At 40.3% G+C, this 25,464-nt stretch overlaps 2 protein-coding genes across 11 annotated transcripts in view; one reads left to right on the plus strand and one right to left on the minus strand.

Annotated features, from left to right (window-relative positions):
- Positions 1–144: 144 nt before the first annotated feature.
- Positions 145–4,108, plus strand: LOC113020609 (transmembrane emp24 domain-containing protein 1-like). The gene is made up of 4 exons (XM_026164713.1): positions 145–471; positions 1,383–1,480; positions 2,535–2,721; positions 2,837–4,108. The coding sequence occupies exons 1-4, from the start codon at positions 277–279 to the stop codon at positions 3,053–3,055; spliced, it is 699 nt and encodes a 232-aa protein (XP_026020498.1). The 5' UTR covers positions 145–276; the 3' UTR covers positions 3,056–4,108.
- Positions 3,689–25,464, minus strand: part of dnm2a (dynamin 2a) — a 33,793-nt gene continuing 12,017 nt past the window's right edge. The window contains exons 4-22 of one of the 10 annotated variants that reach the window (XM_026164704.1): positions 24,946–25,149; positions 23,908–24,006; positions 23,653–23,813; positions 23,406–23,548; positions 23,051–23,186; positions 21,823–21,890; positions 20,985–21,123; positions 19,035–19,121; positions 17,229–17,299; positions 15,848–15,901; positions 15,561–15,612; positions 14,304–14,336; positions 12,205–12,315; positions 10,043–10,152; positions 9,803–9,914; positions 9,402–9,566; positions 7,981–8,204; positions 7,588–7,851; positions 3,689–4,191 (exon numbers count right to left, since the gene is read on the minus strand). In XM_026164704.1, the coding sequence (XP_026020489.1) occupies positions 4,161–4,191; positions 7,588–7,851; positions 7,981–8,204; positions 9,402–9,566; positions 9,803–9,914; positions 10,043–10,152; positions 12,205–12,315; positions 14,304–14,336; positions 15,561–15,612; positions 15,848–15,901; positions 17,229–17,299; positions 19,035–19,121; positions 20,985–21,123; positions 21,823–21,890; positions 23,051–23,186; positions 23,406–23,548; positions 23,653–23,813; positions 23,908–24,006; positions 24,946–25,149 (2,264 nt within the window). In that variant the 3' untranslated portion in view covers positions 3,689–4,160. Of the gene's footprint in view, positions 4,192–4,765; positions 7,269–7,587; positions 7,852–7,976; positions 8,205–9,401; positions 9,567–9,802; positions 9,915–10,042; positions 10,153–12,204; positions 12,316–14,303; positions 14,337–14,534; positions 14,547–15,560; positions 15,613–15,847; positions 15,902–17,228; positions 17,300–19,034; positions 19,122–20,206; positions 20,346–20,984; positions 21,124–21,822; positions 21,891–23,050; positions 23,187–23,405; positions 23,549–23,652; positions 23,814–23,907; positions 24,007–24,945; positions 25,150–25,464 lie in introns of those variants that run through there. The other 9 variants (XM_026164701.1, XM_026164702.1, XM_026164710.1 and 6 more) reach the window with 9 other exon arrangements.

A 25,464-nucleotide genomic window follows, 5' to 3' on the forward strand; every position in this document is an offset into this window, starting at 1 on the left:
ACTTTTGTCTTCGAAGAAATTTTGTAGAATTTTTTTTTTTTTTTTTTAAACAAACCAATTACTTCATGTCAGCTTTGTCAGCTCTGCTGTTCAGACCGCAAAGCGCTATTGGTCGCAACGGTGGCTCCACTCATTGAGCTTTTAAGGGAAGCGGTGCTATCTATTGGCTATTCTCCAACTGTCAGAGTGCGAGTAAGCAATTAGAGATATGCAGAAAACTGTGTAGCAAATGTGTAACAAGTGGCTCATAGTTGGTGAAAGTAGAATAAATGGACTATGCACTGCCACCAAAACATGATGACTGCGTCTGCACAGCTGTGTTTGCTGGCATATTTAACTCTGACTTTGGGATTGACTTTGGGTTTGGGCCCAAACAAAAACATGGGGTTTACGTTCCTCTTACCAGCTGGAAGCACAGAGTGTTTTTACCAAAGGACGGCGATGAACGACAGCATGGAAGTTGAATACCAGGTGAGTGGAAACTTCTCTCTTTGGTGTTTGTCTGTACACGGACAGAGTTTATTCTGATGTTTGCTTTAGCCGGAAAAAGTTTGTGTATAATATGTAACTCAAAAACAAGAAACGTGTTGGACTTTGGCATTGCATAGAGAGAGATAACAAAACCACTGGTGCTGCAGAAGCCATAACACAGAGGGGGAGCAAAATAACCCACAAAATGATTAATCTATCTTTATGCATTATCTCCCCACCACCCACACACACACACACACAACAATGCATAAATCCAAAGAAACTTTCATTTCAAAAATTCAGAATAACCTTTGGTTAACTTCCTATAATCAGACCACAGTTAGTATCGCGGTCACTCTGTTACTGCAATCTCTTTGCAGCTGTGGTGGTGTGCTGGTTCTGAGTCATGACTCTTTATGTCTCCGTGTAGCATTAATGCATTCATTTGGAAACCTAAGTCACAATCATTAAACAACATAACTACACCTTCAGTATCCTTAAGTTCCAGTCCTGCTTCAGAAGTAAACATCTGACAAAATCCTTTTTTTTTCAGTCAGTCACTGATAAAATTCATCAATTTCCTATCTTGGGTGTTAAACTTGTCTGACCCTGTGCTTTTCATTAACTAGTGGGTTATTTAGGTGCTGAAATAAACACTTTTAACTGCTGAGAACTGTGTGGCTAGAACTCAGACAGTGGGATAACACGTGAGCTAGGTTGTCGCTCAGGCTACTATCAGGGTTCTAATTTGAATTTCAGGCAGCTGTTGCAAATGAACCTGTAAAGTAGAGAAGCTTCACATGTAAGCTGCATGTCTGGGATGAAAAGAAATGAGCTGTGTTAGTGAATTCTGTGTGATTGTGACTTCAAACCTTTGCAAATACTGACTTCAATCCCTGTTTTTGTTACAGGTGATCGCAGGGTCAGGTCTGGATGTTGGGTTTATCCTCCTCTCACCCACCGGACATCGGCTAGTCTCTGACTTCAGGAGGTCTGATGGTATCCACATGTGCGTATCTGTTCAGTCTGAGATGAGCAGTCTCTCTTGCTCTTTGGTATTTCTATTAAAAAGTAGTTAAACAAATGTACGTAAAGAATGACTTAGATACACCTGTTCAAGTTCTTTTTAATGCAAATATTTGATCAGCTAATCACAGGGCAGTAAATGAATGTGTTTAGGCATGTAGGTATGCTCAGGATGACAAAGTAAGCATCATTTTGGGGAAGAAACGTTATTTAGGTGACTTTGAATGCAACACTGTTGTTGTTCCCAGATGGGCTGGTCATAGTATTTCAAAAACAGCTGATCTGCTGTGATTTTTGCTTCATTTCAATTCAGTTCTGTTTATATAGCTCCTTCATGACCACTGTCATCTCAAGGTGCTTTAAATTGTAGGCTACAAACCCTAAAATGATTTTAAAAAAATTTAAAAAGCAAGAAAAAAAACCCTCACAAACATAAAACCATCTTTTGGGTTTACAGAACATAATGTGTCCATCTTCCGATGGCTGCTTCTAGCAGGATAATATGCCATGATGTCACAAAGCTGTCGAACTGGTTTCTTGAATATGAAAATCAGATCACAGTTCTCAAATGGCCTCCACAGTCACCAGATCTCAATGTAATAGAGCTCCTTTGGGATGTGGTGAAAGGTGAGATTCACATCATGAATGTGCGGCTGACAAATCTGCTGCAATTGTGTGATGCCATCATTTTAATATGAACCAAAATCTCAGTGGATTGTTTACAGCGCCTTGTTGAATCTGTGCCTTGAATTAGGCACTTCTGGAGGTCAGAAGAAATCATTCTGAAGGCGCCTGTTGTGATTTTTGCTATACAAATCTGAACTGAATTAAAGGGAAGAAGGTCTAAAGTCTACCTAATAACGTACATTTTAGCGGACATTGCGTTTTCAGTAGGAGAAATTTTTCATCACAGTTTTTCGCAGTTGTCCAGATAAACTCTTTCTTGCCCGGATGATTGAATGTGTATCAAGACATATACAATGTGGGAGATTCATATCGATCGGCCACCTGTCTTCAAAATGTTCTTTTTCCTGTAGGGTGGATCCCACAGTTGATGGAGACTACCGGTTATGTTTTGACAACAGCTTCAGTAAAATGTCAGAGAAGATGGTGTTTTTTGAGGTCGTCATTAATAATCAGAACAGCAAAAACGGAGGCCAAGATGATTGGTTAGAGACTGTAACTTCAGACAGCATGGTGGACTACAAAATGGAAGACATCAGGGTGAGAGCAGAAAATAAAATTATGCATGTCCTGGATCTAAATTTACTCTACAACTGGTTATCATATCAGCGCCATTCGTTTAAATCCACTTAATGTCTTTTTTGTCCCCCTCCAGGCGAGAATGGACTCTGTGCACCGGCACCTGGAGAAAAGCCATCAGGTCCAGGCCATGCTGAGGGCATTTGAGGCGAGAGACCGCTACCTTCTGGAGGACAACTTGTGGCGAGTGTCCTTTTGGTCCTGCGTAAACCTGTCGGTCATGCTCACCGTTGCTGTTGTTCAAATTTACACCCTCCGACGCCTCTTTGTCAACACCAAGCAGGTCCGCACATAACAAAACCATCCTTACCTCCATCGACGAAAGACTAGCAGAAAACACTCAACTGACATGGGAGCTGAATTTAAAGGAATAGTTTACATCATTTTAAAAAGCTGGTTTTTGCACTGGATTTTTTTTTAATTGTCAAAAACTGTTCCCTTTGATGCATTGTGGAAACCACTTTCTGCTTTTGTGTCATCCCTGAAATCACATTTATAGCACAGTAGTGGATGCCTGTAGCACCGGTATTTGTTAAAAGTTTCATTAGGGAAGCTAGAACGTCAGTTGTTCTCCCTTGAAAGTTTATTGAATTACAAACACTACATTTGGCACATCTAGAAACTAAGATTATCAGAACACCAAAAAACTAATTATCAGATACGTCACCTCATGAAAGCGCATGATGAAGCTTTTTAAAAGCTTTAAAAACAAAAAAACAACAAAATGATGCAAAAGAGTAACTGTAATAAAATAAATATTTATAATCATAAAAAGAAAAGTCCCTGATTAGATTTACTATATGACAGTTAAATATTACACAAAACAATAACAGTCAGGTGGCTGGGGAAAAAGGCATCAGAGTCACTTGTTTCATGCAATTGCACTTTGTGGTACTAAGGTGGAGAAGTCAGTAAAACCAGGTGTCTATTTTTATAACTGTGAGCAGTTACAGACTCTGCCATGAATCATTTTATTGTGGTAATGCTCCACCACTTGAAAGGCATTCTCTCTTTTGCATCACTGAGCAGATACATGAAAAATTATAATACAATTCTCCTGCTGCACTTTGTGAGTTGGCACCAGAACTGAAATGATACAAAACAAATGCTCTAAGGTCTTCTGGGGGATTGGGAACCGAGAACTGAAAGTACACCATGAGATTTCAAACTATTTCAGCTTTTTGTGCCCACAATCATTAGTGTCATTATCCCAAAGAAAGAAAGAAACAAAACCCTGAACCATGCCACTCAGTTTGAATTCTTCAGTTAGGCTGCAGGACTGTAACAGCGTTATTGGGAGTGCCTCTTTGTTTTGATGAAGTGAAATTAAAACGTGCTCTTCTGCTCCCATTGTTGTCATTGATTGGAGTCATTTCACATTCACTGCGGAGCGGCCAAGGTCACTGCTGGTTTCGACGAGGGGCCGGGCGCCTGTTCAGGAACAACTGACATTAATCTCTTGGTGACACGCAGTAAAGAATTGCCGTTGACATGTTAACCCTTCAGGATCCAGTTATCAAAACAGCAAGGACACTTGTACTGTGGCGGGTGCCGGCTGAGGGATAGAAGGACCTTTTGTTTAAGCAAAGGGAAATACTAGGGAAGTGCATTTCACATTTGAATTTTAAATACTGCCTGGAAAAATCTAAATACTAAAAGCAACCGTTTATCTTTCATCAGTGTGAAAAATGTATGATTATATCTCAATTTAGTGTTGCAAGAGAAAATCTGAGAAGCTGTTATTGGAACATGATTTGGCCCACAGAGAAACAATGATTAAAAGTTAATGTTGCAAAAATGTAGTGTTCCTGCTCATCACCACAGGATTTGTCAAGATGCATTTCTGCAGGCTGTTAAGTAGAAGGTTGCCATAGGAATATGGGCTTGTTTTAGCCCGAGAGAGGGAGAGCGAAAGCAAAGAGAAAGGAGAGGACCACCAGGAAATGCTCTATACATTATCTGAGAGAAAGAGAGAAGACCACACAAGACACAAACAGACACCAACCACCAGAGCCAGTCCCTTTATTGTACACAACACCTCTTTATTTACTCGCCTTTCTAAATCCGTTCATGTTGTTTATTCAAATCAATTAATTGCTACAGAGGCACTTGACAAGGTTTGAAGAAAAAAAAAAAAAAAATGTTTGCAGGTTGTTTCCAATCCCCGTCTTCCAGATCCGAGAGTTGGGTTCGAAGAAAGATGGGTACGTCCATTAGGGAGAAAGGCAGTTTGCTCACAGCCCACTATATGACAAGCCATTTACAGGTTAGCCTTCGCAAGGGCAGGTCTAAGTGACAATCACAGAGATTTAAACTCTAGACCAATAAATATCTGTTTTAGTTGTTTAAAATTTGTGTACCATGGGGAGTGTGGAAGATCCATTATTAAAGATCTTCAGTATAAAGACCGGATAGGAATATTTTATTCTTCCTGGTGCTGTCACTGAAAGCCAGACCTTGAGAAAGGAAGAAAAGGCACATTTTGTCTCAAGAAGCAGTGGTTTGGGATCTTGCTGCATTTTTTTTTTTTTTTTTTTAAAACAGCTTTTTGATTTGTCAGTCTGGTTAATTAATCATCTTTCCTTGATGCAGACTACCATCTTAGGGAGCTTCTCTTGACAGGATGTGCCTTTATAAACCACAAATCCCAGCACCTGCTCACCACTACTGATCAAACAAAAAAAAAAACAGAAAACAAGTGCCCAATGTAACTCCCAATTTCCCCTTAAAGACTTAAAAATATATATATATATTTTTTTATTATGGTCAAATACGTTCAAAGAGCAATCAAAAGATCATCATCAAATAATCACAGCTGAACCAAGTGCACGTCCAAGTTTAGACAGATAATCCCTGTAGCAAAACCCCAAGTAACAGTCCAGGCGAAGCTGGGGGGCTGAGTTGAACATACCTGTACAGAGATGATACAATTGCTACCAAAGCATCAAAAGAAATGGGGGAAAAAAAAAAAAAAAAAAAAAATGCCCAGATTTTAAATAAAGCACAATGAAATAATCTCTTTTCCCGCCTTTATTGAAGTCTAATCTATGAAATGAGTGCTAGTGCTTTCTTTAATTTGATGACTACCGTTGTATTTTGACATTTTGGGCTTGGATTATGATCGATAGCATGCTTTGTCATGTACCCTATAATAAAATGAGAGATAAGCTAACTCCCCAGAATAGGCCAGCTATATACAGGATCATTTTATGCATGGAAGCATAAGTGAGAGAAAATTTCCTTGAAAATTAAGCCCAGACAGAGACGTAACATCTGATCTATACTTAATACCACCTTTACGCTCTGAATCACAGATCTGTCCACACACCCCTCAGCTTCATCAAGTTTTATCCTCTCCAAGAGAAAACTGTACCGTGTGCGCCGTTCTATTTAAATCCGCTAATCCAGGAATTAACTCTCCTCCAAGGCTGTAGGCCTCACTGAGGTATGACTGAGACTAGAAGGATTAAAATTCAAGACGTGATCATCTCCAAATTAGTGGAGAAAGCTTCCCAGAAAGTGCAGACAGCATCCATCCCACCCCTCCCCCCGGACTTTTGTGCATAGTGTTATGGTAACAAGCTACAGCATCCCTGCTATGAGTGGCTTAATGTAAGGCTAGGCGGTTAGAAGTGCTTGGATTATAACGGTCAATGAATAACATTTCATTGAGGAAAATAATAGTTGACGGAGGAACCGAAGCTATTTCTCTCAGTGTCAAACAACCCTGCTCTGTATCTTTTTTTTTTCTTTGTTTTTACACTCTGTTGAGATTAAGATTTCATTTTAAAGCTACATGTATAACTGTCATTTAAAAAGGACAAATTCACTCAAATAAAGCAACACAAGGGAAGAAAAAAAGAACAGTGATAATAAGCCATTGCTTTTCCAATATGAAATCAGGAGACCCGAGAGAACAGCTGGTTATGGGTGTATATTACAAAGACCAACCTAGACTTGAACGTCCAGGCTTATTTTGAAGGGGAAAAAAAGTAGGGCGGAGGGGAGAGAAAAACCCAGCCTGTACCAGTTAATAACTTAATAAATGTACTTCTGCTGAGAACCTTGCCAGGAAATAAACTGTAAAGGAAATTAACCAGTTATTACATTTAAAAAAATATTGAATCTGACACATCATCTCCTAATGACAGAAGCTGAATGCATCTCACAGATGAGCCATTTGTTTTCCTCTTTTAGAGCAGTCAAATGCAATATTCAAGTGGTTAAGGGCTTGCTTTCTTTCCTGCGCATTTATAAACACATTATTAGCAGCTTATTAACATTGCTTGAACAGACATCAATGCGGCTGGATGTTGCATGTTATGCACTACTATCAGTCAGCCCCTCCCCTTGAGCCCCCGCCCCTGCCTATATTGTGCAGATACACACATCCACACACAAATACACACACTCTTAGGTGGACTCGGCCACAGGTCTAGTCTAGCAGGGAGGGCTCAGCAGGGCGAATAATGGTGGGCCGGTGAGAAGGAGCACCAGGGGGTCTTCGGCTGTAACGAGGAGAGAAAAACCAGGACAAGAAGTGAGATGTGCTCTCAAAGAGGCAGTGAAGAAACCAAACTTCCCAAACAGAAGCAGAAGAGAGAGAAGAACGGAAGAAGAGTGACAAAGAGAAACTTGAGACTCAGGAAAGAATGACGCATACAGAAATAATAGGTATGTATACAAACGACAGAAACCACAAACCATGCCTGGAACTCTCGAAAGAAACACGATGATGTGACGTCAAAGACAAAGTGTTAGAGAGTCTGTGCGACAAAAATCACAGTAACACCTTCCACGCATTGCTGGTCACATCATAAAACTTACCTGGGAATATTGGGAGGGACACGAGCAGGCCGGGAGGGGATCTGTGGGGGTGCACTGAAGGGATCCTGACTGCTATTGAAGGCATTGATGGGCGGGCCTGGGCGGGAGGGGATTGGGGGTGCACCAAAGGCCGGGGAGGGATTGAGTGGTGCTCCAAATGCAGGGGAAGGGTTCAAGGGAGGTCCTGGTGTTGGTCCCCTCACAGCAGGTGGACGGCTGGGGGGTTGGGATGATGTAGGAGTTGGCCTGCGCTGAGCGGTCGGACTGAGAAAAAGTTTAGTGCATGACAAACGGAAAGGAAAATGAAAACCAACACAAAGATCACATGAATTCTCCTGTGTGATTAGAGAAAGAGTGTTTCAACTATTACATTCACACCCCGTTAACCCTCACCTGGCTTCCTGCATCCAGGAGTCATTTACAGGTGGCGGTACTGGGGTGGAGATTGTGTTGGCACTGATGTCGCCAATAATGACCAGTGCTTCCTTGAGTGCATGATACATGCGCAGCATTTCATCTCTACGCTGGGCCTGGTCAGCCGACTCCTCCATCAGGATGTTCTGATCCCCAGATGAATAGAGGTAGGCCAGAAGCTCTGAGTGGATGAAGTCCTTCGCCTATAAGGAGGACATATTAATCAAGACAGAATCTTTAGATATGGAGCAGGAAAATGGCTGTAGTATGTGGTTCCAATTAATAAGATAATATGGGGTTAATACTTACTCATAAAAGAAAAATATGCATAGATCTGTGACCAAAAATATTTGAAAGTCTTGGCAAAAGAGCTGCTTACTAGACAGTCGTGTAGGAGTTTGTTACAAGTGTGTGTATGTGTAGTTGCTGGACTGCTAGAAGATGTCAAAGTAGGCTCACTAAAATAATAAATCAGAATAAATGGACAGTGGGCAAGTTACTGTGAGGATGCCTCATAAATTCTCTTAATTGCTTTAGGTTTAGGAACTTGTGTCAAAATAAAATGCACGACTAATGCCAATAACAAAAAACAAGAAAACTAAAAACTGTTCTCCATAGTTCTACAGCAAATACACTTAGTACTGTAAGTACAATTAAAAGCTTGTTTTAAGAAAGACAACGATCAACAGAACTAGTAAAAAACATGCTACGTCCTCCCACAGTTCACAGAAATACACTTTGAGTGCGTAGGAGGGATACTGTGTGGAAGTGCAATATTTTAGGACATGCAGAGTGTTGCAATAGTACATGCTCTCATTTAGAGTTTAGGTTGAGATACAGCTACTGTTGGCATTTTTCACAGGACATATCCTCACAATTAGGATCCGCTTTAACCAGAAACTGTGCTTGAATGTATTATGCACTGTATGAAGTGGCTGTCATAGAGAATCTGCAGAAAAGAAGCCAATTAAGCTCTAAGTGAAATACAGTGCAGTGTTGCAGTAACAGACCCAGAACATGCAGACACTGTCAGGATATATATTCTTCTCATATTGTATTTCCGATGGTTGAATAGTGCTGGAAAACACCACACCTTTCAGGCATTACACAGTATGGGTGTGGGCACCAACTGTTTTCTGCAACTATCAACCGATTGAACCCATTTCATGGTGCAACTGCATAACTTTGTAACTTAAATACGCATGTCACTTCCCACAGTATGGCCCACCGCAACATGATCACTGCTCCGTCAGAGAAATTGCACACTGCTATGCCCAACTTATAAAAACAAACCCTTCCCCCCAAAAGAAATTTTCCAATGTGATTGGATAACTCTACTTCTAGCGTATTTCGAGTCTAGTCAATTACTTTGGTCTGGTGGTGAGAACTGCTGAACTTACGCTGTTGATCATGAGATGCATGATGGTCTTGGGCACAAGATCTCTGATAGATTTGTTTATGATGCTGATGTACGAGTCCACCAGGTTGCGTATGGTTTCCACCTGCCGTTCCAACTGAGGATCCATGGAGAATGTATCTGCAGGGCAAGGCTCTTCATTCTCCTCCTTAACCACAACATCAAAACACAAAACAGCAAAGATGAAGCAGAATTATAGCCTACACACATCTACTTCCTGTAATAGGAGCAGATATGAAAATTCTCCTGAAAATGTAAAGAGAGAAAAAGCGCTATAGAGTGTTTATAGTTGCACAGTAAGTCCAAACTCTGTGCTTGATTATGAATGCTTTCTGGTTCTTTAATGGAAAAGAACCAGTCAAACAGAAATACTTTGTTACATACCTGGTCCTTTTCTGGATAAACTCCAGCCCTGAGGAAAGACGCTTTCCAGCTGTCCACATCGTCCTGAGTATCACATGCCAGTTCTATTTGGCGAAGATCCTTGTACACGTTCCTGTAGAGATAAACAAGTGGCTGTGTGTAGCCTCACTCCAATACACAAATTCATGCACACACAAGGAAAAGATAGGCCTGCAGGAATACCGGTCAACAAGTACGGGTTTTATTATTAACACGACTGACCTCTGTTCAGTGTTGAAGATTGCAAAGATGTGCTTTGTGGACATAAAGCCTTTCTCAACATCTCTGAGCTTCAGGTTATCCAAGGGAAGCATATACTTCTTTTCTTTTTCCTAGCATGAGAAAAAAAACGTTTTTACACACGACACAAAGTAATAATAACAGGCAAACCTTGAACATATAACAGAGAACACATAAGGACTTCTACACAGTGCTGTAGTGAAATTTTTTAAACCTCCCAATAGTCAAGACATTTCTCATGATGTGAATAACATTTACTGAAATTTACAAAAGCATTGAAAAACAAATAAAATTCAAAAATAAATTTCAGAGTCAAGTTTTCAGAAAATGACCGATGGTACTAAAACATATGAAGCTTTCCTCAAAGCAGACTAGTAGAAAAATTATTCATCAGGTTGGGATTTTATAGAGAGCCTTCTTTGTCCTTAATGGCATCAAATTTTTCTGGTATTCCCCCCAAACTTTGGAGGCCTTTTCAAATTCTAATTTCTCTGTGGGAAACAAAAACCCTTACTCTTTTTCAGTTCTTCATTTGCTTTCTTTAAATACCACAGAAAATGTTCTCTGTTTGAATATTTCACTTAACTCAAAAATGTTACTTATAGAACTTCTAAATGATTTGATGTGTAACCCCTACATACTATGTAGGGTCGAAGAGCTCTGATTTCAACTGTAGGCTGTAGATGAAAATCACAGAGCGTTGCTCTGATACTTCGACACCAATGAGCAGACATGATGGAATGCATTTCCTCTGTGTGGACGACCACCAGGCTGGTGGGATGAAGAAATGCATGATGAGTGTGAGGAGGAGGAGCATGAGGGAGCTCTAGGGGGATGGGGTGCCAGCTTTCGCTGTTGAGCAAAGACATCTGGAAGCATTTATGTCTGCACAACCACAGAGAGCGGGGTGCAGGCCCAAGAGTTACATCACTCAGTTCCTCATGATTCCCCGCCCTCACGACACATACACACTCGCAAAAAAAGAAAAGAAAAAAAAAAAAAAAACAGGGGCTAAGTCTTTAACTGCACGTGCAAAGACAAACAAACAGACAAGCCTGACTAAAGCGAACAAATACATAAAACTGAACTTTGTGCGTGTGCATAACGACGCACTTGCACAGATACACCCAATTCCTAAATCATTTAGGCTGACTCATGTGAACAAGTGTCTACACACATGCACACTTGTACACACAATCACCCCCTCCCTCTGCTCTGGCCCCCGTAACCCAGTACGATTTCCTGCAAATTCCAAAGTCAGATCCCGGCTGGAACATTTCAGCCCGCCTGCCACGTCAGTTTGCCTCCACCATCGTACCGCTCCTTTCTCTTCGACTTTTCACAAAAGGCTACCAACGTGAGGACGCCCTTTCAGTTAACGTTTGTGTGTGTGTGTGTATATATTTTAAATGACTTCTTTTTAAAAAAAAAAAAAAATAATAATAATAATCTTGGTGGAAGAATGGATACAACTAAGGACGATCAAGTGGGTGAGCAATGTGATGATTTTTTTTTTTATGAATTTCATGCTATTAAAAGTATTCAAACTTTCATTTTAGTTAAATCAGTTAAGTCTGATCATTTTAAGTTTATCCATCAGGGCACGCATGCTTCTTGGAGTGAACATTTGTCTCCTTTCCTTGAATTCGAGACTCAGTACATATCTTTTCTACAAAACATATTTAGACACTGCTGTTTAGCCAAGAGGGGCTGGCACGAGTCACTCGCCTGAGTCACTTTAAACATATTGTTGTAATGGTTAAAATGTTTCATGTAATGCTGCATTTTCACACAAAAAACTTAAATTTTAAGTTTTCTGTTGTTTTAGTAATAAGCAGTTCCTATATACACGTGGCTTTTTCTTCATATGTATGATTACTGAGATAATATTTACTCTTTGTGTCCTCGGTCCTACAGTTGCAGCATGCAGACGTAATGACCTCTGGGTCCTTCCTCCCATCAGAGTCCTTCTCACCCCTCAACCCCCACCTCGCCTGCCCAGTGTTCAGACTACCTGTTCATCAGGCTGCAGCTGAACAGTAGTCTGCACATTGGTTAGGCTAGGCTGGGAAATGACACCAAATCCTCATTTGGGATAGTTTATATTAGCAGCAGCGTCTTAACCACACAGCAACTCTTCTCACCTCCTCATTTTTGTACCAGGACAGGGACTCAGCAGTCAGGACAAACCAGTATTCCTTGGAGCCTCCTTTCATGATGCTGATGTTGATGGTTAGCCAGCCTTTCCTGATCACCTGTATGGTCAGGAGAATATGACGGAGAAGGGTTGTAGGGAGAGAGGGGTACCAGGAGGATTGAGGGAAAGCTTTAACAATGAGGTTCATGCACTGGCGAAATGTGGACCCCATAAAGTTCCATTAATTATGGGATTTAACAACAATAAAACCTTACCCGCTTACCTGCTGGGCCTTGGTATGTTTGTGTTTTTTTCTTTTTATGTACATATTAAACATTGTACCTAAACAAATCTAATTTACTTAACTAGGTATCACAAAAGAGAGAATCTGAAAATGCTAAACTATGACAAAATGGAGTGACTAAAGAACAGAAAAACATGCACATTTATCTAGTATATACACATGTAATATGGATGACTATATACAAAAGCATTACAAGGTTGAAAAGAGGGATGTAGGCCTCATTGTCTATAGTCCACAGTAAGGAAATGACCAAATGGGTCCTGATAGTACCCACAGCATGGCTGCTCTGATACAAAGTCAAAAACCAAAGGTCGACGGTGGTATGTTAATGCCAGCGGGTCAGTAAAGCCTAGCCTATGCACTGGAAGTTAGAGAGCAGCATTGTTAATGGGTTTAGCTGAACTTTGAGAAAAGAGTGTTAATTACTTGATTTTAAAAGAAAGAGGTAAAGAAGGAAAAGTGATTTGTAGCGAAGGAGATTAAACACAGAGCCAAGCAGATGGACGGAGTTAGCAGAGATCACAAGCGGGACAAAAAATTTAAAAGCAAAGAAAAATCTGAAGTGGAGAGCTGGAGAGGGAATCAATTTAGGAAGAGTCCATGCATTATGGAGAAACCAGTGTAACCATGGTCTCTCCATTTTCTCACACAGAGCTTCATGCATTTCAAGTGCAGTATGTGAAACTATCTTTGAGAAGTGTGCTTTTTTGCAGACTGCATCTAAGTGGAAATGTCCATTTCAAAACCTGCTTTAGACCTCTCTCCTGCACTCCTTTTCCACCCAGGAGAGGACTGGAGTGAGCAATGGGAAATAAAGGTTAATTGGTTCAAAAGCGCCAACATAAACATGGGAGAGGAGTTAGGAATGCAGAAGCTAGTCGTGGTAGTTTGCCTTGGCATGAACATAACGTAACTTTTCAGAGCAATAAAAGGACTTAAATCCAGAGGATTTAAGGCAGGTAGAAATACTGCTTCCTGTTTTAATGTAAGCTTGCATAAGCGATGTGAGGATTTCACAGGTGAGATGTTCTTGTTTCTGTAGTCAGTTAAATCTAAATTTTTGTGATGCAATGGTTAATTAAAGGTGTTAGATTACATCAGAGTCAAAGGAAAGAAATTCATAGGATTGGTGTAAAAAAATAAAAATAATGACATTTTGAATTTGTCTTGTCAAATATTAAAAAAAGAAAATCAAAATGACCAAAACCCCCAAAACATTTCATTTAATTAAAGAAATCCCAAAGTCATAATCAATCATAGTACAAATACAGCTTTGATTAGTAAGAAGGTATCTTTTAGAATGTAATGAATTTAATCTAACAACCAATCCATAAAGGAAATGAGTAATTATTATTATTATTATTATTTGTTCCACTCTCAATACCCGTTTTGTCCCCAGTGACACTTCGGATGATTTCCACAAGGCAAACTTTTGAGTCACCATGCATGAGGCAGCAGCAGAGGTAAAAACCCAAGGACAGGAGAACTGACGCCTCCACGGTTACTGGTGGAAGAGTTCCTTGTTATCTTTCTCTGGTCCTTAACAGAGAGAACAAAGCACTGCCAAGTGCCAAAAGCCTTTATGGGCACAAAATAATTCATATCTTTTTCATATTATTCAATAGAGAAAATGTTAGTAGCAACCAAAATGTAGAATTAATGACAATTACTGTCATATTAAAGTGATGAATTACAGAAGTCAATGTGCCGAGTGTTACTCTAAAGATAGTCCAAATTACTGGACTGCGTGCTGATGTCAGAATTGTAATTGATATCACTTTAAGTCAGTCCTGAGACTCTACCTTTTCCTCGTAGACCTCTCCTAGTGCGTCAAGCTGCAGAGAGGTACAACAATTCATTATGATGAAAGTATAAAGTGCTATTTGCTATAGCTAGCTGTTTAAACAGTTATTTCATAGCAGCCTGTTTTTGAAGCCTAACTATACCAGCTGACCTTTCTGTGATGGCCTCAGTTCTTCTGCATGAGTTACCCCTACTGCCCCGGGCAGGGTGTGGGTTTGAGGGGTACTTACCAGAATCTCACCCTGCAGTAACAGGAGGGGGGGAGGGGGGAGATTAAAGCCAAAAAAAAAAAAAAAAAAAAGGGGGAGTAGTATAAAATCAAAGCCAAAATAAATAAGGTAAGGAAGCAAAGAAATGAAGATGAAGGACAAGATGTAGGAGGAAAGAGGAGAAGAAGAGGAGTGAAGCAGTAATGAGGAAGGTTGAAAAGAAGATGGTAAAATGGCAGGAATGACAGTTTGAAGGAAGTGCACACACACAGGAGGAAAACAGAGGAAATCCATTTGGCAACCAGAGAAAGGAAGATGAAGAGAGAGGAGAAAGAGGTATAGAGAGAAAGAGAGAGCAAGAGAATTACATGCAATTAGAATTACTTCAAGTATACCACAATTTGGTTATGTCATATTTGTTGCTCAGTTGATAGGTGCAGGATCCATGCACATTCTGTATTCTGTAGCAAAGGATGCTTGTGAGTTAATGGGAAGGCAAAACAATCAATATAATTTGGGGATCAATTGCTACTTTGCTTCACACCATCATGCCTAGATCACATGCAAACAGCAATTAATAACAGCCAGAGACAAATGCTCGTTAAAAATAAATAAATAAATAACAATAAAGCAGTGAAGCAGGGTCTTCTTTAAGTTCACTAAGGCAACTCTCCCCTTACTGAAAATGCCATTGAGGCTAATTAGCGGGAATACAATCATATTAAAAATTGCCTCAAATACACTTTACAATTTAAACAAACTTTTCAACAAAACACTGAATAAAATAGAAAAGGAGAGGTACCAGCTTTGTAACAATATTGGCAAAGACCAGCCAGTTGAACATGAGGATTAGAAAAGATTGGGACTGGATACAGTCAGTGTCATTAACAGTTAGGTAGGTCAAGATAGATTAATGGCCAAGGGTCTTTATCACTGCTAAGTTATGTCAGGTATGCTCACTAGGTTTATTAACAGGTTGGTAATGGGAGGCGTCAGTAAAGGAAGATTAAATCTGGGATTGGTGAAAAGCTGACCGAGCAAACATACCTGGTTCGGTATGGCCCTCTTCTTGTTCGCAGCCGTGTTCCTCTGCTGAGCACTGTCATCACATAAAGAGATCACAACACACCTTATACCACATCTCTAAAATACACAAGTATTCACAAGTGACTTGTGTGGGTTTACCTAAGATGTTCATGGCGTCATTATTATTGAACCAATACATACACACATGGATGTGGAAGTAGGCTGGGGAAGAATTTGCACTACATGGGGACTATAATGGTCTTACAAATGCTATAAGACAAAACCCTCAATCTTTTCTGTTTGCCCACCTGTTGTTGCCGTACACTGGGGAGCTACCATCATCCAGCCTTCTGTAGTCAAGACTGAAAGTGATGTCATGAGAACCGTTAAACAGCCCTTGCTTACCGCCGACAAGTTTCATCAATCCGCTTGCCATGCAGAGGATAAACCTTCACACACGCACACACTCTGGGGCTTGCTTTGTTATTGGTCAATGAAACAACCCACACAGAGCAGGGAAGCGTCACTCAACTACATGCTACTGTAACTACTATGCTAAAAAGAACACGAATTCAACCACAAACTGCTTAGGGATACCACAAACGCAGTGAACACTTTGCAATGTGCAAATTAGTTTCCAGTGCACAAAAGCATCTAAAGTCAATGCAGTAAAACGTCAGCACTTTCTCTCTTCATTGCCAACATAAGTAGTGTTTATAGTCAAGCAACCGAGCATGCTTGACTTTGTTTGGAGGCTCAGCAAGTAATGCTGCATGCAGTGGGGAGAAGGCGGCATCTAAAGTGACCTTGATCAATGTAACATCCACTTTACTGAGAGGGAGAGATATGTGCTAAATGACTAATTGGCATGCTGCACACTGAGGCACAGTAGTTTACAACATGTATGTAATTATAAGCTGGAGCTCTGCACTCAATAGTCCAAATCATCCAACTGCAACCCTGTAAGCTTGCTAACATCCAATACCATCAGCGGGAGGTAACACGGATGTTCGGTTTGGCTTAAGCCGCCTACTTTGATTTGACACAAACTAACACTTTTTGTGAAGTCTTTACCCACTCATCGACTTGCTGTTGACTCCAGTAATCTTTACCCCATCTATCGCTCCTCTGCTTTTCATTGGGACTTCTCCACAACCATGTGACTAGAAACTAGAGAGCAGAAACTAGTTTCTCTAAAAATGCATAATTACCTCACTCTCCAATTTCAAACCAAACCAACGGGTTTGCTCTCTCATAGTTAATCAGTATACGACACATGCACATTCTACTGAAAGTGTGCAGAGCTGTGAGCCAGACTGCTGTGTGCGTGCCATTTATATGACAGACGCCACGGAAAACTATGGAAGGGAAAACAAGCTACATAGTGCCTTGGCTAGCATTTTCAGACAATCATCTATGGACACAAACTTATTATAGGAAATGACTGGAATCAGGAGCAGTGCAGTGATTGTCAAGGGTCTAAAGTGAGAGCTGGATTGCATGCGTATTGATTGCTGAAAGTTATCGTATTACATGTCTTTTCTTTTTAAAAAAAAAAAAATCAATGGAACCACACGTTCGGACAAAAGGCAAATTAAAGTTCATCAAACTTGCCCTCAGTGAGACACTTGTCACAGACAGCAGGCTGTAAATTGGGCTGGAGAAGGTGGAGGTGAGAGGGGTACTTACTTAGCAAAGCCTATGAAGTCCTCATGGTTGGTGTTGATGTAGGACAGCTCAATGTCAATCAGCAGCAGAACCTTAGCAGAAAGTTATGATTAAGAGGGAGAGGTCACAATTAAACACCAATTACAGTGAGCACAAAATAGAAAGTCTCCCTTGTGATATTACACACTGAACAAAAATAAACCCTGACATTTAAAACTAAATTCACACAGTCATTGTGATACAGCCCATCAGTACTGCATTAGTGATGCAGTGGAGTTGAGAATAGGAATTTCAGCTCAACTTGTTTTGATTTCTGGTTAAAAGTGTTGCTACCAGGACTGAAACTCTAGCGTGGACAATTTAAACCTGAAACGAAATAAATACGTTTTTCCTTCTCTCTCAGAAGCCAGATTTCTGTGAAAATTTAGCAGAAATGAGTCAAATTAACAGGAAGTTGGAATATATTTAAAGCACATGTGGCCAATTAAACTTTTTTCCCCTGAAGATTAAAGAGATTAGAATCTATGTTGACTCATTTGGTCAAACTATCAGTTACAAATTCACTTGCAGCACTAAATACCAATGATGACTAGGACTACACACACACACACACACACACACAGTTGCAAACCTTATGGAAAAAAAAAAAACCTGATAATGCATGCAGTGTTCTAATATACAGGATATAACAGGCATCTGTTTTTTTTTCTTAAATGTATGCATCCACCTGCAGCTCTGATAACCACAAATATGAATAGACTTGAGACAAAACATTTTATAACATGGTTGTGCGTCACTGGGAAAAATGCATGCAGACACCAAGAGGGCAACTAGCATAGCATGACCTTAAATTACCGATAAAGAATTGCAGGGAGATTAAGGGTGTTTTTAAAAAGGAAAAATGTGCTTCTTCGTGTTTCAGATGGAAGATCAGCAGATGTAGAAACTAAAAATGCTCGATGAGTCATTGATACAGTTAATGCTAGGTGTTAAAATGTTAAGGTCAAGGTCAAATGTATTTATATAGCACATTTCAAACAGCCGATGCTGCACAAAGTGCTTAACAATATAAAAATGGTATTAAAAAGCAACAATGTAATACAATAATAACAGTAAAAAACAATAACTATGAACTTCTTCACATTACAAACTATAATATTTATTAATTATACTTATATCATAACTTCATGTGTCACTCCCCCCCCCACCACCTCCTCGTGCGCTTGGTGGCTCTGGGGTGCGTGACTGGGCATTTTGGTGTGTTTGCTGGCCTGCCCCCTTGGAGGGTCTCTGTCTTTCTCCCTGTCTGTCTCTGTCTTTCTCTCTGTCAGCAAAATGGTATATCTGTTTGTGTACCTCCCTCTGTTTTGTCTTTTTGGTGCCATGTATCATCAGTGTGTGCTTTGTTACAGAAACAGCAGTTGGAGACCCAGCGTGTCTGTTTACTTCACTCTCGACCCCCCTCCCGATCCCATTCTTTGCTATTTTTTCCCCTTCTCTCTTTTCTTTTTCTAGTTCTCTGCTTTCTTCTCTCATCTTTCACCTATCTGGCCTTTACCCCCAGTCTGCTCCAACGTAACAACCACAGGACATTAATATGAATAATAACGTAAATAAATAAAATAGCATACACAGTCTACTGTGCTCTACTTGGGAAAGCAAAAATATGTTCGGCACAACAAAGAAAAGAAAAAAAAAAGTTTGACAGGACAGGTTTAAAAAAAACAAACATACAACTACTGGACTGAGGTTACACAGGAACTGTAGATGCATTTTTTGCATGTGAAAAATGATAACTAATGTTTAATCAGCATGCCAGCATCTCACCTGGTCCTTGGCCTTCCCTTCTCTTTCTCTGACATGAGTTGTGACAATTCTCTCAGTCTCCTCTCTCAGTCTGGGGTAGGAGTTGAGCTGAAAGGCAACAAAAACACATAACTGCGGCCTTGAACTGAGACACATGCACACTTACATGTGAGCTTGAGCTTAATAAGACTTACCAATAAGTATCAGAGAGAAACAGGAGTGAGAAGTGAAAATAAGTAGGAAACAAAGAAAAGGGAAAGAGATAGTCAAGTGACATTGCAGTGTCACACATATCCAGGCAATCACAATCCAGCACACGCACATAAACAGACTTTAAAGCCACAATGACCGTCTGTTATATAAGGTGGCAGAATCAGCCAGAGATGACTTCACAAAAGATCCAATTTTGTCGCACTCGATATTTGTTGTTGGCATAATCCTGTATTTTTGTGAGTGTGTGTAAAACAGTCGTCTCTAGCTGACTGTAGTAGTTATATTAATGAAGACTGGATGAGAAATAGCAGGGTGGGTGAGGCAGAGAAAAAGACAGGGACTATGGATGCCTGGGTAACAGAGCAGATTTTTTTTTTTTAAATCATGTCTTTAGATGCAGAGCCTTCATCTGTCCACAAGATGGTAGTGTAGAGTTGTTGCTATGGAAACGCTTCATTCAAGCTGTCACAGCACCCACAGAGCCCTTAGGGCTCTGAATATCATCTCAGCTCCCCCACCCCGACTCACATTGTTCCCTTTCCATCCGGTTCAGCAGATAACAGAATGTCAGTCTGTCATGTGGGTCAGAAAGGGAGCAGCGGTGGGCTCGCCTCTGCTCAGACAGACCAGAAGCAATGTGGAGGTGGGGGGGGAAAAAATGCTCTAATGAGCTGATGCTTAGGTCCAGCAGCACGTGGGAGACAGCTGGTGGAAATTTATAGTTGTGTTTAATATTTCAAATGTGAGCAAATCTGACGCGCCAAGAAGATGCCAAATGGCGTGGCAACTTCTAAAAGTACGAAGACGGCAGGGGGAGGATGCACACATTCAATGCAGTGGACACAGATGGTGTGGTGGCAAAGAGTTGTCTGGAGTTGATTTCACTGGGGTGAAAACTCGATGACGGTGATACACATTTACAAAGAAAATGAATCCCTTTTTTTAAATGCCATCTTCCTGGCTGGTGTGTCCCTGGTTACCTTAACTGCACACTTCATGACGAGTGCGGTGAGCTCAGAAACCACCAGGTCCACACATTTAAGGCTGGGCTCTTTGAGTTTGAGGATCTGCTTTTTGACAATCGCCTCGAAAGCCAGGTCAGGGGTGAAGAGCCCCGTTCTGAGAGGTCATTGGGTCGATTGAATTTGGTTAAGGAGGTAGAGAGACAGCAGGAGGCAGGAATTGAAGAAAGAAAAATTGAAAAGAGAGGAAAGGGAAAAAAGAGGAAATAAAAAGAGAAGTTGTTGTTCAGTTAGTCATTTCTAGGCACAAACAGACAAAACCAAGCAGCGGTTAAAGACAAGCTGCAGGTATACTTCACATCTCTTCCTTCACTAGCTAGTCGCTCTTAAATGAGGTGAATATGGTGATGACTAATGCCAAATTTGCACCTTACAGACCACCCTATATTTCACTGGCATTCTGCATCGAGTTGTGAGACCTGCAGCTTGTCCAGGAGAGACTTGAGATGTTCAGTCCAGAAAACATCTCTTATCCACAACAACACGTTACCCGTCACAACACTCCAAAACACGACAGCGCTGCCTGCACACAGAGCTCATGGGGCTGGGTGAAGCCAGGGCAAACTGCACAGAACTTTCCTCTTTATCCTCCTTATAAACACTGGTAGCTTAGCAGAGGCTTCTCTACATCTTCTAAGAAGATGCTAATGTCCTGTGTCAGTTCACCCTCTGGCACACCCATGCTTTCCCCCGCCCAATGTCTCTGGGTCGGGAGATGCTGGACCACCTGCAGTACCTTGTTGGTGCACTGCCTGACTGTGTTGATGAGCTCCTGAATGACCAGATCGATACATTTGAGACAGGGCGTTTTCAGCTTAACGATCTGCTTTTTCACGATGGCCTCAAACGCCAGGTCTGGAGTGAACAGTCCCGTTCTGAGGATGCACAGAGAGACAGAGGCACAGCGGCAGACAGATGGGACAGTTAACAGAGATGTTGGTAAAAATAAATAAATAAATAAAATAAAATGTAATTTACACACACACACACACACACACACACACACACAGATGATGAGACACCCCCCCCCCCAAAAAAAATTTAATAAAATAAAAAATACTAAGTAAATACTGACAAACATGACAGGAGAAGTGGAGATGAAGTGCCAAAGACGGCCGAATGTGCGTATAATTAAAAACACACAAGGACAAATGAGATAAGACAGACAGAAGATTTTCATTAAGGAATACACAACAACACAAATGCAGCTAATACAGATACATGTAACACAAAATCGCATTATAACCGAATACTTTGGCAGGCAGTAACAAAAAAAGGAGTGGGTGGCTTTGCAGTGAGGAGATAAAGGGATTGAAAGAACACTGAGGAAAAGTAGAAAAATTTAAAATTCTCATACAACACTTACTGAATACACCAATTTTAATTGGTACTTTTAGTCTATGATTCCAAGGCTTGATTATGGAAATTTGAATTGCAGTAAAATAAAAGCTCTGATGAAGGGAGAAAATCAAGTGTGTGGCTACAGCAGTATTTAAGGTTGAAGCAGAAAAGAGGCAATTATTGAGTTTCTTTTTCGAATGGGAGGAGGATGTTTTTTGTCCCATTCCACTTGCCTGACACCGTGGACATTCTTGATTGCATGGCTGATTTCTCGCCGTAGCTCCTTCTCATCAAAAACAATCTGGATAAAAGAAAAGATATAAAGTTGTTTTGGGGTTTTTTGTATGTAAATCAAACCTAGAAGCCAAACTTTCCAAGTACATGTTGATCTAAATATGATTGATTCCCTGTGTCCGACTTAGGGATGGGTATTGATAAGATTTTCACGATTCCGATTCCATTTTCGATTCTGTTTAACGATTTCAATTCTTTATCGATTCTTTTTAAAAAAGGAGAACACTGAGGTCAATTACCTTAAAACTTTGTTTTATATATTCTCTTTGAAGAAAATAGAAATTTAGGAGTAACATGGCCTTACAAACCCAACAGTGAGATCTTAAGAGATCCAGCCTACGGCTCTTCAACGGGGTGTCACAGGGTCCCCAGGAAAAAGAAAAAAAAAAATTGTAAATGTAAAATAATAAAATAAATATTCTTCTGTAGCAATAACAAAGTATAACATAAATTATTCTGTAGCAATTACACAAGAATATCCAGTAATGTCCCTGCCTACAATTAAACACATTCACTTACCGAAAATCGGGGGCATCTGCTGTGGCAAATGGGTGCATGACATTTGTATATCCTGGCCTGAAAGGAGACGCTACCGGTAAACTGCAATGAGAACTGCCAGCATCTGAGCCAGCCAGACTCTGTCTGTCTCTCTCATCATGGTCACCTAAATGCAGCGCACAGTAATAGTAGGTTTTGTAATAAGGCAGATCTCACTAACATAATATGCACTGTTAGTTGATTATTTACCTGCCGCATTACCGTTACCGCTGCTGGGTTGAGATTCACGCGTCCGGAGCGGAATTAAAAACGTGACATTCATTTAAGGTCATCGCGTGTTTTGTGAGCAAATGCTTTTGCATATTCGTAGTGTTTCCTCCTTTAAATGAAATATCTACTTTGCAAGTTGCCCTGTTGACATCCGTTCTCGTAAAGTATAACCAAACTTTTGAGCATTTGAGCCGCCATGTTTCCTGCCAGGTAAATGACGCTCCGCAACGTGGTGACGTCCTTCGGGACGACTGGAATCGATAAGGAAATCGTTTGCAAAAATGGCAAACAATTCTTAGGAATTGAAACAGTGGGAACCGGTCCTCAACAAGAACCGGTTTTCGATACCCATCCCTAGTCCGACTGCTTGTTTTATGCATGTTATGCCACAGTACTAACCTTGACCAGTTCAAAGGGGAAGCGCTCATGAAAGAGGCGGTTGATCTTGGCACCACCCGAAAGCTCATTGGTGTCCACCTGGTCCCCGGAGCCTTCAATGCACTTCTCAAAGTCCACACCAAACTGCTGCACCATCCTGATGAAGGACACATGTGGCTTTGTGAATACCCTGCTTGCTGTTCATTAAAACAAATTTATCTGTAATAACAGCACTTAACATCAATGGTACAAAAAAGTGGTATTGATTTTAAGTAAAACAGGCATTTTATCACAACCTTTCTACTTTTATTTCAGCACAAGATAATTAATGATGCTGTTTGTATTTCTCTCAGGAGAAATATTAATTTGCACGTACTGCAACAAAGCCTTGGTCTTCCGTGTCGGGTCATCTGGACGGAAGTTCTTGTACTCCTCAACCTCCTTCTCTAGGGAGAGAAGCTGACTCTGCAACTTACTGCGCAGACCAGGCAGGGTATCCCTGATGTGGTTGGTCAATTGCTATAGAAAAAAAGGTAGCCTTTTATTTTTAGGATATCGGTGGCATGGCAGAGATAAGATAACATTTTTTAAAACAAAATTTAAAAAGACAACCACTAGCAAACCTGGTTAAGTGCTTTCTGTAGATGTGGTGTACCCATGCGTTCTGCCATGTGTCTATAGGCTGGGTGAGACAAGAAGAACTTTCTCTCAGCAGCCAGAGCAGCACGAATGTCTTTCCTCCCATCAATGTCTTTCTGACTGCGGTTCACCACACCTATGTAACCTACACACACGCACACGCACACACAGAGTCATTCCAGGTGTAAAATTAAAGCCAAGTAAATGCATATTCCTGTAAGTATGTGCATAATCCTCACCCCTTCGCAGTGGCAGAAGTTTATTTTCAAAAATATCCTTCGCATCTGTCCCTTCGTCCATCAGATCCAGTTTTGTTATAACACCAATGGTACGCAGACCTGCACATAATTAAGTGTAGTTATACAAACGTTCAGAAATGTGATATTTGTAACCAACATGGAAATAAATTCTTATGATTTACAAATCTCAGAGTGATATTTCATTCAGATAAGACTATAAAAACATGTTATGTGTCTAACTGGGAAAAGGTACTAATTTAAGGGAAAAAAAATAAAATTAATTTGATGGCAGCAAATGTCCAACAACAACAACAACAACAACAACAACAACAACCTGAGACAGGGCCATGTTTACTACGGTGTAGGATCCCTACTTTGAACTTTTAGGAATTCAGATGCTCATCAGTCCTGGGTCTTCTTTACCATATTTTTGATTTAATGATCCAGCAAATGTTTTTAATTGATTTGCCTGACCTCAGAAAAGTTTTTCACTTTGCCTCAGTCCATTTTAAATGATCTTTGTTTTGTGTTCTATTGTAAATAAAATATAGGTTTATGAGATTTAAAAATCATTTCATTTTTTTAAGTTACATTTTACACAGCGTCCCAACACTTTTTGGAATTGGGTTTGTAACCATAGTTCACTACACATTTCAAGCAACTAGTCAATGTGCTCTCCATTTACATGAAAATTAGGGGATTTTTGTGTTATTACTTTAGTGAGGTGATGTTTGTGTATAACTATGTAATGATACTCAAATCACATGTTATGTGTAATTAAATCACAAATCCTGGTAACTCCAAACAGTTCACAACAATACATATTACATCAGTGTCTTTCATCACTGGCAGAGGCCTTTGGCGAAAAAATAAGATGTGGAGACTTGCTCCACACTAAAGTGCAGATGAAACAGGAGTAGCAGATTAAAGGTAAGGTAATAGGCATCATAACATGCAATGTTAAAGTGTATTAATTAAAACTTTGGGTTTGGAGGCCTGCTCTTTGAATGTTAGACTACTACAAAGATGCACGCTTACCCTGTGGGTCCACCTCCTTTGCAATCTTCAAAGCATCAGAGTTGGCCAGATCAGTGTTGGCAGGAGTGACTGCCAGGATCAGACAGCTTTCCTTGGTAATGAATTGCAACAGCATATCCCTGATCTGGTGCTCTATGTCTTGTGGCTGATCTCCTACAGCAACCTTAGTCATTCCCGGGAGGTCAATCAGTGTCAGGTTCAGCACTGAGTCATAGAAGGACAGAAGTCAACATAAATCCTAAACACATATTTTTTTTCAGATGAATTAAAATAGATAATCAGGTTTCTTGAATGAAAAATAGGAAACACCCATACATATCATTGTTTGCTCAAGTAAGGTGTTATTTTTAAGTTCATTAGGACTAAGCACTGACACTGGGTCAGTTCTATTTATTAATACTAGCTAGGCCTGTGACACGTTTTAAAAATTCTTAATTCTGTATTATTTTAAGGGTTTGGTAAACACGTCACACATTAAGAAGTACAGATAAAATTGTAGGCAAGTCCTAAACCAAAAAG

This window comes from Astatotilapia calliptera, chromosome 4, assembly GCF_900246225.1.
Source record: "Astatotilapia calliptera chromosome 4, fAstCal1.2, whole genome shotgun sequence".
Lineage (NCBI taxonomy): Eukaryota > Metazoa > Chordata > Actinopteri > Cichliformes > Cichlidae > Astatotilapia > Astatotilapia calliptera.